We start from the raw sequence: 14,676 nt of genomic DNA on the forward strand, positions 1-14,676 counted from the left end.
GTTGGGTCACTTAGGTACAAGTGAAAACCCTTAGTGTGACACTGTGTTAACACACAATATATTCTACTAAAGAAATAAAAGGCGGTAGAGAAGGGATTCTGAACTTCTTGGTTTTTCGATCTTTATCACCTCCACCCACCCAACTGTCCCCTGCATTCCAACAGGTTCTCACAAGAGTGGGATGTAAAGGGCATAGGGTTATGTTTGGGAAGCAGTAGCAAATGCTATTGGTTCTCCCTCCGGATCTTTTCCACTTGCTCAGTGTGATCATCCCCTAGGGGCTACCTTCCTTGCTGTAATAACTCATTCCTGCAGTCTGCAACTGTGGAGTTTCTGTGGGCAACTGGATCTATACAGTGATTTATGGATGTCCCCTCCCTGTAGCCAATAGCCTGGCTCCCTTATCTCAAGGCAAGATACTCTGTGGTGCAATTCTTACTCCACAGCTTCCCAGGGATCAGGCTGAAGCTGGGCATCACCTGATACCACTCCCACATTGCACTTCTTCCCCACCCTATCTGGATGCCCCTGTCCTCGGACTCCTCTTGAAAGAGCTCCCTTAATAACCAACTCACTTGCACATGGCATGTGCCATCTCTGTCACTGCTTCTAAGGAACTCAACCTAAAGCCAGAGGCTATGGAAGAGTAAGCCCTGAAAAAAAAAAAAAAAAAGCCTTGACCTTTGAACCCACTGGCTAATTTTAGTGTGCCTAGCTAGAGATGTAGAAGGCTCAGGCCCTTAACCAGGGATCACAAATGCCTGTGGCCCAGCTGGTGTGGCTTAATGGTTGAGCATCGACCCATGAATCAGGAGGTTCCAGTTCCATTCTTAGTTAGGATATATGTTTGAATTTTGTGCTCCACCTTTAGTAGCGGCATGCAGGAGGCAGCTAATTGATTCTCTCTCACCATTGATGTTTCTATCTCTCTATCCCTCTCCCTTTCTCTCTCTGAAATAAATGAAAAGAAATAAACAAACAAAAAGAAACCCGAAGTGCTGCATGTGTACAAATTTCTGCTCTTGCCTTCCACATCCATGGCACACATCACTAATGAATCATGGCCTTCCTTAGTTCTGAGCATGGAAACCATTCCAGATTCTTTTCTGGCCCAACAGTTTGGACAACCCCTGTGCCTTGGTTGGAGTTGTCATCCATGCCCTAAAGCACATGTGTCAAACACAAGGCCCATGGACCAAATCCGTCCCGCCAGGCCTTGCAATGTGGCCCGCACCGCGCTGTCATCACTGCACTCCGCTGCGTTTCCATCACAATGACAGTTTATGACTGTTCAGTAAACCATTCGGCCCGCGATTTAGGCTGGATTTTAGATTTTGGCCCCTTCTCTGATTGAGTTCGACACCCCTACCCTAAAGGGATGTAAATTTACCTCCCAAAGGTCTGTTTGAGTGAAACTATTTGAATAAAGCATTCAACCAAAAAATAGTAATTTATATTGAGAATCATCTTTCTTGGCCAAAGTTTTGTACCTACTTCTATTATCAAGACCTACAATTTCAGCACCAGCATCCATTGACCACAGTGAATGGCTGCTCGTTTTCTTCTTCCTGACTGTAATGAGAGTCTTGATAACATGTGTTTGGTTCACTCAGAGTCCCTGTGACCTTAAGTAACTCCAAATTATTTACAGCAAAAGCTTTTGTTTCTGTCTGTTTGGCACTTTATTGTGGTTTAATCTAATAGACAGTGAGAGTCATTTTGTGCCACTGGTTGGGGCCTTGGAGGGTTTCTCTGATGGAAGGCAGGATGAGATGCTCTGAAGCTGTGGGAAATCTGGCTGTGCTTGGCAGCCTCTGGAAGAAGTCCAAATGCCTGGCAGTAGCTGGCTCCAGCTCCCAAACGAAGGAGTAGGCAGAAACAGCAAAGGTGCTGTTATCATCATCAGGATGGTGGTGCCATCACTGTCCAATGGGTTGGAGGTCGCAGTAGTGTACCACTGGTTCCCCACCCCAAGGTGTGCACATACACACACACACACACACACACACACACACACACACACACACGGAATACAGTTGCCATGTAACGCTGACAACATGGACCATACCTTCCTTCCTGGTCGGCCAAGCTCCCCCTGTGGGTGGAAAAGGCAGGTAATTGGAGGCTGCTTTGGAAGAGAAGTTCTGGAAGCAAAGGGCTTAGTAGGGCTGATGATTTGGTATGCCCATGTGGCTTGGTGGCTTGGCCACTCACAGCACCCCTGCTATGGCAGTGGGCCAAGCCAAAATACACTGGCGGGATCCCACACCTGCAGCAGCAGCCCGTCCTCATGGAGCCCATCCTCCTTCACTAAGGCAGAATTAGCACATGCCTTGAGATCTCAGCCAGGAAATGTTAAGTGGCATCCCCAGGAAACAAGCTGGAATTACCAATGAGAGGTCGGTGGAAGAGAGTAGTGGCTCATACCTTTTCTCCCTTTGGTCCTGTCTTGCCTGGATGCCCCGGTGGACCCTACACAACCAAGAAACAAAGAAAGTATACATCAGACCAAGAATACAATAAAACTGGCTGGGATTACCAAGGACCGAGGTGAGGGAGGCTGGACCGAGGGAATCCTCTTGGAACACTCCGACAGCAGCCTCACTCTCTATGCAGAATTGGGGCTCCAGAAACCCCATGAAAGACCCTCTCATGCATGCCAGCCCGGTCTCCTTCTCTGTGATTCCCCTCTTCTAGCTTCTCTGAACTGTGTTTTCAATGGTTCAAAGGCTGCAATGCTCCAGTCTACTCTGTGTGAGTTTAATTTTCTCCCTGGAATTCTTGGATTGCCTGGAATATCCAGAGTGCTTGGCAAGAGCAACTGAAGATATTTGAAGAAATGCTGTTTGCTGAAAACAAGAGGCTTCACTCCTCTCCTGTCTTTTCAGTTGCTTTTACTAAGCTTCCCTGGGTGCTGACAAGAGTAAAGTTAACACTTTGCACACAGAAGCAGAGATTTAGAGATTCCCATGGTGGATCTATGGGTATCAGGTGCAGCAAAAGACATTAAGAATGTGGGCAAGTAAATAATGATTTTTGTTCAGTTTCCCAGCCATGGTGTTGACTCCAGCTCAGGGACTCTAGCACCATTGCACTAAGGCTTGGCACACCTACGGCAGAATACAGTTGCTTTCTGCTCATGCGTTCATGGAAGGATCAGCTGGTTAACTGTTTCCAAATTCCTCCATACAGCAGAGAGGAAATCCATCAACCACCTCACAAGGCTACTACTTTATCACCACCCTAAATCCAGTACTGCAGGGACAATTATTATCCTCATTGCATGAAAGAGAAAACTAAAACTGAGAGGCCAGAATTCACCTAAAGAACCAGTATTCTATTCATGTGGCTCTGGAGCTGGAGGTGAGCCAGAGAAGGAAAAACAGCCCCCATATCACATTAAAAATGGGAATCTCTACAAGGCTTCAATTCTCTAAACAGAAGACAGCTGGAGAGGAGAAAAGGTCTGATGGAATGCGCCTACCTGGGGACCAGGAGGCCCAGGGGAGCCAAGCGATCCTTGGACACACGGGGACTGCGTGGTCTTCAGTTCCAGGATGAGATTCTTCATGTCTGGGGAGAGAAGCTATAATATGGGGTTATAGGTCAGACTTGGGGGATAGAGAAGGGTCACCACCCTTGACACAGACCTGCTTCATAGACTGGCACTTCTCTTACACCCCAATGGGTATCCTTAGATGACCTTCCTGACCACCAGTGTCTGTTCTCTCATCTGCTCTTGAGACACACCTGGCTTGAATGGATTACAGAGCTACAATGGTGGAGTTAGGAGGCTCATTTTGGGGGGCTCTATCCAATGTCTGGGACAGCACTGTCCAAAGGAAATAAAATGTGAGCTACCAATGCAAACCACATCTACAGTTTTAACTTTCTTTTGGTAGCCACATTAAAAAAAGAAAACAAGTGAAATTAATTTTTAATATATTTTATTTAACCCAGTCCACCCCAAATAGCATTATAACACATATGCAATATTTAAAAATTACTAATGAGATATTTTACAGTCTTCTTTTCATATGAAGTCTCACAATTCTGTGGGTATTTTATATGCACAGCTTAACTCAATAGCCATACGGCTAGTGGCAGTATTGGACAGTACAAGTCGAAGAGCTTCTGGAAATATCTGAGACTCTAAGTCCCCGCCTGTTGTCTTCTAGGTCAGCTCCCCACATCCTGCTTTTTCTTTCACCTTTTTTGCTCTTTTAAAGTTCTATTCCTTCTCACACCTCAGTTTGGCTACAGGAGGGCCATCTCCTGCGTCACCTCACAGAAACAGTCTATGTCTGAGACAGGCCATGGAAGGGAATATCTGAGCAGCTGACAGGAGCCTAGAAAGTCATCCATTCACCTCATTGTTTTCAAAGAGAGGGAGGGGACACTTGGCCAAATTCAGTTCCCTGCTGAGAAGAATCCTCTCCATAACTTAGTGAAGACAGAGGAAGAATGGACATCACCAGAAGCTGGAAAATATCCCTTCCCAGCTCAACCTGCTGCATGAGAGAAGATTCTGGAGGAAGTGGGGTGAGGTGATGGGCAGTGAGGAGCCCCGTTTCTGTTCCTGCACATGTCTTAAGGTACTCACCGGACTTCGGCCTTCTCTGAAGAAAGGTGGTGGGAACAGGGGCGGTGGAGGAGGTGTCAGCAGGCAGCATGTTTTGTGGCTGCCACGCTTCTTCTGATCCAGGCCAGGAAGGGCTGTTTAGAGAAAACTGCTGCTCATTAGCATTGGGCCAGGGCTAGGGCCCCTGTCATGTCTGTAGTGCCCAAGGAGACCCACACTGCCACCCCAGACCTCCCAATCTGATCCCCAACCTGTTAGATATGAGCACACCTCCAGTTTGCTATTGGACATAGGCCTCCCTTGGCCTTCAAGAGATGACATGTGTAAGATAAGCAAACGGCATGGACACTGACTATTATAAGGTCCATTTCTCCTTCTTCAGGAAGTGACTTGACACTTTGTAGATGGGGCAAGGAATTCAAAGTTAAACAGACTCATATGTGCCCCCAGTAGTTGGGGAGAAGGAAGTCATTGTGAATGACTTTGATATTGTGTTCGGGAGGAAGCGTTCAGAGAGGGAGGCAGCCAGGGCTGGAGGTAGCATTGATTACAAAAGACCAGGAGCCATGGTTTAAAACACATATTTGACTCCAGACTCTACCCACACATTCTGTGTCACCCATGCTCACTAGAGAGTTACAGTTAAATGTCTCAATACATGGGTGCAAAGAAAAGAGAAGAGAGGGCCCTGGACCCTCAGAGCTTCATTGTCACATGGAATCCCTTGATGTCCACGTTACTGAGGGGAAGAAAACCAGGGCTGGTGTAGGAGTGAAAGAGGGGGAACAATCAAGGGTGTTTTTGATGTTGCAGGGGACCCAGGGTAACAGTGGTCAGAGTATGAAAAGGAAAAGTTTGAGGGAGCACTAGTTTGTAGGGAAATCTTCTAAATTTTGTGTTAAACATTTGTTAATTTGAGCACATGCTTTGCCAGACACTTGGTTAGCCCTTGGGAGGGGGAGGGCAGAAAGATGCCTAAATTGTGCCCCTGACCTGATGGTAAAGCTTGTGAAGCTTGAGCAGCTGCCAAGACCCTTCTGCTCATATCCCACCTTCTCCTCTCACATCCTGGAGACTTACTGCACATCTACAATTGTCAGGAGCTGCCTCCACCAGGAAGCTTTCCTTGACTTCCCAGGCTAAGGCTGAGGGATCCTGCTATGCTTTTCTTTGGGTTCACTCCTATATTAACCTTTATCCATGGGTGAATCTGTTTCCTTGTATCTCTCTGACTAACCTGTGCTTTCCCAGAGGACAGAAGCCATTTTCATCCTCATGGTCTAGAACAGTATCTAGCATACCCTAGATATTCCTCAAATGTTTGATTAACAGATTTTTTTAAAAACCACTTATGACATGCCAGGCACCATTTAAATGCTTCACACATATACAATTTCCTGATCCTCATGCAAACCTCAGAGTTAAGTACTATTATTATTATCATCACCATCTCATCATCCCCATTTTACAGATCACTTAAATGAGGCAAAGAGGTGAAGTAATTGCCCAAGGTCTGACAACTAGGAAGCGACAGAGCCAGATTGGAACCCATCAGTCTGGTTCCGGAATCCTTCCCCTAGCTTTCTACACTATGTCTCCAATGTGTGTGGAAATAAAGATAAGGAGTTAAGAAGAATAGCAAAGGAGCTAAGAAGAATAGCAACTACCTGAGATTGGCATTACCAATGCCCTTCATCCAAAAAACCACCAGGAACACACCTGTAGCTGAACACAGCTGTCTTTACTGACTCATTGCAAAGATGGGGCACACTCTCCAGGGGGAATGAGGGAGCATCCTGGTAACAGGTCATGTCTATGACTATCTTAATTCTTAGCTAGAGGAAGAGGAGGGAGGGAGACTGATGCAGTAGTCACTCACATTAGCAAGCATAGAGGGACAGTGGGTCATTTTGTGGCTGGTTGATAGTCTTATTTTGTCTGTGTCTGACATGGGGACCGAGTGGCCTTATTTTTTTGATCCGTTACAGGTGCAGAGTGACCTTGTCTGATGTTCTGTGAGATGGTTTACATTCAACGGGAGAGCGCGTGGCCTGGCTCTGAGTAGCAGGCCTGCTCCAGCTGTCCTGGGCTGCTTTTCTTTTTCTCAGTGCTCTCATACAGCGATGTTATTATAAAACTTGACATTAATGACAACGGTATTACTCTTCTATTTTCTTCCCTAAAGCCAGGAGTGGGCAGCTTCCCTTTTATCCACTCCGTCTCAGGTGTGTGCAGGAGGGTGGCTGACACCCACCAGCATGCAAGAACCCTCTCAGGGTCCCCCAGCTGCAGTGCCTCCTTTGCCTCCCCTTGGCCTCAGCAGAAAGCTGAGGGCTAAGGATGCACAAAGCCCCTCCCAGCAGCAACCACCTGGGGAGCTGGCAGGTTCCCGTGGCTCACATGCACTCCTGACCATTTATTTCTGCAGATCATACATGGCCGGCAATGTCTCCCTGTGTGACCTTCCACTGATGAAAGACCCTGCATTGCTTACAGCAATCACCTCTCATTTCTTCCTGGAAGCCGGAGAACTCTTCAGTGAACATAAATTATTGGTTGCTTTTCCTGCAGAGGCATCTGCATGGTTCACACCACCCCCCTATCCGTTTCCCCCCACTGACCTATTTCATTTTCAGCAGGTGAAGACCATCTATTTCTGCCCCCTCCCCCAAACTCCCTGGAGATGTTTGTTTTTAGCACAGTCTAGTTTATTTACAGCTCATTCCAACTCAGAATATTTCCATCAGGTGGACGTGTTTGGGAACAGCTTGCGCCCCCCCCCCCCCCCCCCCCGCCTCTTCTCAGACAACTAAGCCGGGACTTCACATGTCTATTTTGGTGTCATCTGAGTGGCCTGTGGATCTCTCTCTGGACTATGCTGCCTCCACGGAATCATGTCTGAGCTCAGGGTCCAGGCTGGAAAAGCTCTAGCCGGCTCTGCTACGATGGAAAAACCCTGAGTATATGTGCATGGGGAGGAAAAACCTGTCTGCACCATGTGGCTCAGCCCCTGCCAGCTGCCTTGGAAATGCCCACAATGACCGAATTTTAGGACCACCTGCCCTGTCTCAAAGGCACCGAAGTCATGTTGTGCGTGGCCTCGGCAGTGCCAAATCACAGGCAGAAATATGCCGAGTCCAATGTGGGGTGGGGTTCGAACAAATGATTGAGGTTGTTTTGCTGTGGTTGATGCTGGCTTTACCCTTTGGACTCAATACCCTCTTGACTCTGGGCACATCCTTGGAAAGTGACTCACTTCAACTTACTCTTGGAAAGACAGGGACTTGGATCAAAGAGTGTGAGTCCGGATGCAAGTGACCCTGTGACATGGCACAGCTCCCTTTTTCATCTGAGATTCGGTTTCCCCACCTGGACCACAAGAAGCTTGGCCCAAACCATCTTCCAAGTCCTTTTTATGCACCTGACACCAGGATCAACACCGTGTCCATCTGGATCTCCCACTCACAAGTCCAGCCCATGACTAGGGTACTACAAACAGCCCTTTCTGTTTCTGCCTCCTTTATATATCGAGAAGCACTCCCTCAAATCAAGCAAAGTGTCATTAGAAGCCACCAAAGGAGAAAAATGACAAATGCAGCCACATGCTAACTATTCTGCAACTGTTTGTGCAGTTGGTGAGCCATTCACCTTCATCCTCCTCCTCCTCCCCCCCCTCTTCCCCCTCCTCCTCCTCCTCCTCCCCCCCCCTTCCCCCTCCTCCTCCTTCTCCTCTTCCTCCTCCTTCTCCTTTTTCCCCTCCTCCTCCAGCTTTTGGGCCTTCCCCTGCCTTTTTGAGGAGCCCATGAAGAGGAGAGGAAAGGTGATGAGTGCAGCATCACTAAGTGTTTGGACCCTGAATAAGATGACTCAGCTACAATCAAGTTCTCATTTTTTTCTGGCTGCAATTTGCCTGGTTTTCCCCAATTCACATATTCCAGAGAAGATGTCACCCTAAAATTTTCCTTCAATCCCCACCAATACTACATACACCTTGAAACAAATTCTGATCCTAAAAGTAGAAGGTATTTGAACCTCTCTGAAAGACCATATAAGAATTTTCCATCTTCCAATTTATTCCTGAGCAGGTGTGGGGGAAAGGTGATGACAGAACCCACAACAATTGGGCAATTTGGTGGCTCCAGCCCCTGGGGTGGTGAGCAGCATGACCCAGGCCAGTCAAGGGGAGCATGACGGAGAGCTTCTAGGGCCCCCAAATGAGAGCTTCTAGGCCCCCCAAACAAGGACTGGCCCCAGACCACAGAACACAATGTTACTCCAGAGCCAAGGCAACAGCAGCTGCCAGCCTGCCTCTCTGAAGTCAAGGTCAAGAGAGGGGCACAAGTGCGCGCGCATGTGCGCGCACACACACACACACACACACACACACACACACACACTGCACATATATGCCAACCCCCCCCCCCACCACCACCCAACTCCACTGTCAAACCCTTTAGGTTGAGATTCCAACACTGGCTGAGAAGTTTAGGGTTTAAAGGCTGCTGCAGGCTCCCAAAACAATGCTTTCTGAGAGTATTTTTTTCCAAAACAATGCATACACACATGTAACTGCACATGCATGCCATACACACAGACACACAATCTCTCTCTCTTTCTCTCTCACAACTCACCCAAGCAGCAAGCTGAGTAACAGAGCAGTCCTGAGATGGTGAGAAGATGAGTGAGGCTGAGTGATGGGCCTGTCATTGTGGGCAAGGCCAAAGGCAGACTGGCCAGGGAGCACATGCTGGCGACAGGCTGAGATCTGGCACACCCCCGAGAGGTCCCAGTGCCTGGCCTGCTGGGCACTTGGGGTGGGAGTTGGCCAATCCCTGCTTTGGTGCTGCTCCTGGTCCAGATGCCAACGGTCCAGAGGCCAGTGCTGAGCTCCCGGGAGCAGGAACGCAGGAACGGTAAGCAGTGTGCTGGCCTCTCAGGAGGCTGCACTAGGGGGCGGCCTGGAGAGAAAGAGTGCTCTTGGCCCAGGGGAGGAGGTGAGGTTGGGAGCCTGGGATACTGATTGCCACTGGGAGCAGAGATGAAACAGGGTGTAATGGATCACACAGGCTGCTTTTCCTTCAGCTCAAACACTGCCGTGATAATACTGTGCTGGCAAGCTTCAAAATCCACACCCATTGCCATTGCCCGGGGAGTCTGCCCTCCTCTGCTTCAGGGAAGGTCTTGGGTTCCAGGGTCCCTTGGTCTTCATCATGTCTATGCCAAGGTGCTGTCAACCAAGGTAAACTTAAATAAATAAGTAAATAAATAAATAAATTTCAAAAAGGCATGTGAGGTAAACCTTTTTAGATGAAACCTGCCTGTAAAATAATAAAGGAGCATATATAAGATACATGTAAACAATGCACAAGCATGCACACACACACACACATGTATACACACACACACACACACAAACACTATTACAAATCATAAAGATAAGATTATTAGTATTTAGCAATAAGCACTGTTGTTTTAACCAGCTTAGTAGAGACCATAGCAGAAGTCAGTAACTTTTTCTGGAAGGGGGGCAGATAGAAAGTAGTTTAGGTTCCATGGGTCACATAGCCTCTGTTATAACTCATGTTGTACATGAAAAGTGGCCATATGTACAATATATGAAGGAATGGGTATGGCTGTGCTGGTGATAAAACTTTCACTCATAAAAATAGGAGACCAGCTGGATTTAGAACCCAGGCTGTAGTTTGCTGACCTCTGAGATATAGCCTTGAAAGGAAGGGCAATTCTTGTATTCATTCATACATTTACTCTTTCATTCATTCAGAAACACACCCTGAGTACCAAATGTGTACAAGACACAAAGATTAGACACAGATCCTGCCCTTGTTCAGTGTTGTGGAAAGAGTATAGGCCCTGGGCTGGAGTCCTGGCTTTGCCACTTAGACTTTGAGGAAATGATCACCCGCTCTGCATCTCAGCTCTCTTCTCTGTAAAGTGGGTATAATGAAACATACCTGCTGCTTTGCTGTGAGGATTAAAGCTAAGGCCTTTGGAGTTCCTGGCATAGAATAGGAGCTCTTTTATAAATATGTTCAAAGATAGTTATTATACAAGATGGGCAAAGGAAAAAGGCTAACTTGGAGCTGGTATCTACAGGGGACTAACAGGAGGGAGTGATGAGTACCAGTTGGTGCAGAGAATTCAAGAGGGAAATCAAGAAAAGCTTCCTGGAAGAGATGGCATTTGAGCTAAGCTTTGAAATCAGAGATTTGATAGTAACAAGATGGGAAGAGTGAGGGAAGAAAGGGTTAGGCTCTTTTCCTTCTCTGGGTCATTTCTCAGAAGTACGCAGCCTAAAACATTAGAGAGAGTAGCACAGAGGGCATGAGGTGCTCCATCTTGAATCTCAGACAGTTGCAGAAGTATCTGCTTCACATTTTCTCAAATCCCCCCATGCTGGGTTATATTCTTGCAGCTCCTCATTTTTCAATCCTAATTTAAAAAAACACACAAAACCTTAGAAATAGAAGTTTTGCCACTTTTAGTAACAAAAATCTTATTTATTTATTTATTTATTTATTTATTTATTTATTTTTGCCATTTGGCATTGAAGTTTTCCTTGAAGAGTTTACACAAGCAAACCACTCAACTCAACCTTTGTTCCATCATTATAAAAATGTTGGCTACTGAACTAAATGGCCTCTGAGGTCCTTTCCAACCCTGCAGATGCTCAAACCTCTATTTGGAACCTAATAACTTAGGCTCATGAATGTCTCTTTCTGTTTTTTTTTCTACAACTCTCTGACTTCTGCAACTTTCCTGTCTCACCTCACGCTCTGTCTCTGTGTCTCCCTATCTCTAACTTTGTCTCATTCTCTGACTTGTGCTTCTCAAAGCACTAACAGTTGAATTTCCTTAAGTCAAATGCTTGACGACTATTAACTGCCCTCCAGCCAGCTTGGGATAAGGAATCCTGGTCTCCAGCCCTGGTGTGGTCAGAAACTTGTTGTGTTCACACTTTCCCCCATTCTTCCTTGGAGGGCAACTCTTGCCCTCGAGGCAGCTGGCCTGTTGAGTTCCTTCAGGTTCCTTGGCCCAAGCACCAGCTCACCATAACAGGGCTGCCTGCAAATATAATTCATAATAAAAGTTTCCGGATCTTCCTGCAGCTGTCAGCAGGTGTCAGATTCACAGTATTTTGTCTTAATTGCAGCTCTGGTATTTATCAACCAGGTCAGAAGACCACTTCTGGAATTCCACCTCCCTGGGCACTGTTCCAGAAACTTCTGTCCCCACTGTTGGCACATGCAGGCCTGTTTCCTGCTGATCCTCACCAAAGCAAAGCCTGCCTTGCATCTTCCCCTACTGTGTCTCCTACCCTGGCTGAGCAGGGAGACTGTGTGGCATGGAGAGCCCACACCCTTCCCAAGGGCCTGGAGTTCCCAGTGCGAGGCAAAACCATCTGAATTTTGGGGACAGAGCCTGGGCTCCTACCAGCCCCAGGGCATCTCAAGTTGACTATCCTACCCAAACCTAGGTGGGCACAGGAGTAAGTTGAAGCACATGAGTTTTACCTTCCCACTGACAAAGACTCTCTCCTTGACTAAATGTTGGCCAGGCTCTCAACAAAGCTTTGAACTTGGCTTTCATGCCTATCCTTGCAAAGTCCAGTTTTAGCAAGAATCCTGTTAGGTCAGTGGAGAGAGAATCCCAATGAGGAGATCCCTATAACAGGGACACTGAACAGCTAAGTGAGGAGATTTTGATTAGATCAAGTCACTAAATTGTGGGTGCTTGCAATCCCAGCAGACAGTATCCCCCTACAGTATTGAGGTGTCAGTGATGGAAAGCATTCTGTAAGTATTCACTGTCCTTCTGATCTCTACAGCAACCCACAAGTACGTATTAGCACTATCATCTTCATTTTCAGACAAGGCTCAGAGATTTAGGACACACACACAGCCAGTAGGTTAAGTCAGGATTAAATCCAGATGTCTAACCCTGGAGACTTCTAAAGACTTGGTTATCAGCATGAAGTAGTGACCTCCCTCCCACCAGCCAAAGAGAATGCGTAGAGAGCCTCAGCACAAATGGCAGCCTTGGCCTCCACCAACCGAAGTTGGAGGAGTTTACCAAAACCCACCCAGTTCCATGTCTTCCTAATCAAGCCTTACAGCGATTCGTCTTTGGGTCCCCGTCTCTTGGTTTGTAAACTCACATTGTAGGATTGTAGTTGCCTCCCTCAGTATCCAGGCCACAAAGAGGGATCAGGCATATGTGCTACTGGCCTTCAATCAAATGTGCATTTACCCTCTCCATGGAGTAGTTTAGTCTTCAAAATGAGCAAAGGATCTGCAACTCATTTTGAAATCCGTCAAAAAAATAGGATGGATGGGTAAACAAATATATGATAGAATAAATATAGCAAAATGGTAATGACTATAGAATCCATGCAGTGGGCATATTGTACCAGGGGGATGAGAACATGTTAAACAACAGTATTTTATTTTTAACACTTCTGAAAGCTGGCAGTGCAAATTAAGGTGTTTAAAGGGTTTTTTGTTTTTTTTTTCTGAGGCCTCTCTCTCTCCTTGGCTTGCAGATGGCTGCCTTCTAACTGTGTCCTCACATGGTCTCCTCTTTACACATCCCTGGTTTTACTGTCCAAATTTCCTCTTCTAAGGACACTAGTCCTATTGGATTAGGGCCCACCCTTATGTCCTCATTTAACCTCATCAGCTCTTTAAAGGTCTCATCTCCAAATATAGCCACATTGAAGTATTGGGGTTAGGGCTTCAAATTTTGGATTTGGGGCAGTACACAATTCAGTCCTTAACAGTGGTGTTCCATGGACAATTCTTTCCACTTTTTTTTTTGAATGTTTAAAATTTTTTTCATAATAAAAAAGAATAAAATAACTTTAAGTATGCAACAGAGAGACAAAGGATACCTTCACAAAGGTAAGGATTGGGGGTGGATTGGTCCAACACCTTTGTTGGCAAATATCTGGAGGCCCTGTAGCTGCACATAGCTAGGACACTGACATTGCCTGAAGGAGCCACTCATTAGGGAGACCACAAGCAGGTAATTGATTCTCCACAAAAATAAATAAAATAAAATAAAAAAAACATGAGAAAGTCATTCTCTTCTGCCCCTTGTAGAAATGCTTTGAGGAGGAAAAGTCTGTCCCAGCTGCAGGATGAAAGAAAACCATCCCTTATTGGTCATTATTTTGGTAAATCATATATCAAAAGTGACTCCTCTGTGCACAGATTCAAGGAGACAGGTCCATTCCTCTTTCCTCCCACAAGGGAATTTTTTTGGACCTTATCTAGAGGAAGGCATCTGCTTTCTTGACTTCAAGTTTTAATTTGACCAAATGGTATATGGTAAATAGAGAGGAAGGAGGAGACAATGTTATTAGGAGCCAAGGAACATCAAGAAACCTCCCCAAGGCTGGCTGCGCCTTGGCTCTGAATTTGATTACAGCGGCCAGCATAAATCTGTGAGTGCTATTAAATCTTCTGCTATAGCTTGACAGGGGAGGCCAAGTTTCTACAGTTATTCCGGAGATCTGGCCATAGGTCAGAGACAAAGCCGTCCAGCTGCATCAGGCCCAAAGGGTGGGTTATTTCCAACACCTGCTGACAAGTGGGGCAGAGTGGAAAGACCCTGTGTTTCCAACCATCACATTTCCATGCCTTCATTTTTCCATAGTGACATCTTAGCTCTGAAGACACTTGTGATTCAAAACCACATAGCTCACTTAACCCTTTCCCTAGAGCCACCCATTCCTGGCCCACCAATGCCAGTGTTTGCTATCTGAGGTTTCACACAGATGGCAGGGGCGGAGTGGGGTTCCTGAGTAGCCCCTGGGTGCCCGCTGGCACAGATAGACATTTCTACACATCAGTCCATGTGAGTCACTCAAATTCTTGAATCCCAGAAAGAGGGGGAACCTCAGGCTGAGCTCCTTGGACTCAACTGAACCACTGAGCTTCTCAGTCAAACCAAGTGTTAGCCTAATTCCAAAATCAAATAAAGACACTACAAAGAAAAAGAATTACAGACCAATATCCCTCATGAACATAGATACTAAAATCCTCAACAAAATATTATCAAATCAGATCCAGCAA

The 14,676-nt window shown here is 46.4% G+C and overlaps 1 protein-coding gene across 2 annotated transcripts in view; it reads right to left on the bottom strand.

Annotated features, from left to right (window-relative positions):
• Window positions 1–14,676, bottom strand: part of COLQ (collagen like tail subunit of asymmetric acetylcholinesterase) — a 50,065-nt gene that overhangs the window by 22,098 nt on the left and 13,291 nt on the right. Inside the window, exons 1-5 of one of the 2 annotated variants that reach the window (XM_036431536.2) lie at window positions 9,214–9,744; window positions 4,604–4,716; window positions 3,485–3,586; window positions 2,428–2,472; window positions 2,069–2,095 (exon numbers count right to left, since the gene is read on the bottom strand). In XM_036431536.2, the coding sequence (XP_036287429.1) occupies window positions 2,069–2,095; window positions 2,428–2,472; window positions 3,485–3,586; window positions 4,604–4,716; window positions 9,214–9,328 (402 nt within the window). In that variant the 5' untranslated portion in view covers window positions 9,329–9,744. Of the gene's footprint in view, window positions 1–2,068; window positions 2,096–2,427; window positions 2,473–3,484; window positions 3,587–4,603; window positions 4,717–9,213; window positions 9,745–14,676 lie in introns of those variants that run through there. The other variant, XM_036431535.2, reaches the window with a different exon arrangement.

The sequence above is a fragment of the Pipistrellus kuhlii genome, unplaced genomic scaffold (genome assembly GCF_014108245.1).
Source record: "Pipistrellus kuhlii isolate mPipKuh1 unplaced genomic scaffold, mPipKuh1.p scaffold_m20_p_11, whole genome shotgun sequence".
NCBI lineage: Eukaryota > Metazoa > Chordata > Mammalia > Chiroptera > Vespertilionidae > Pipistrellus > Pipistrellus kuhlii.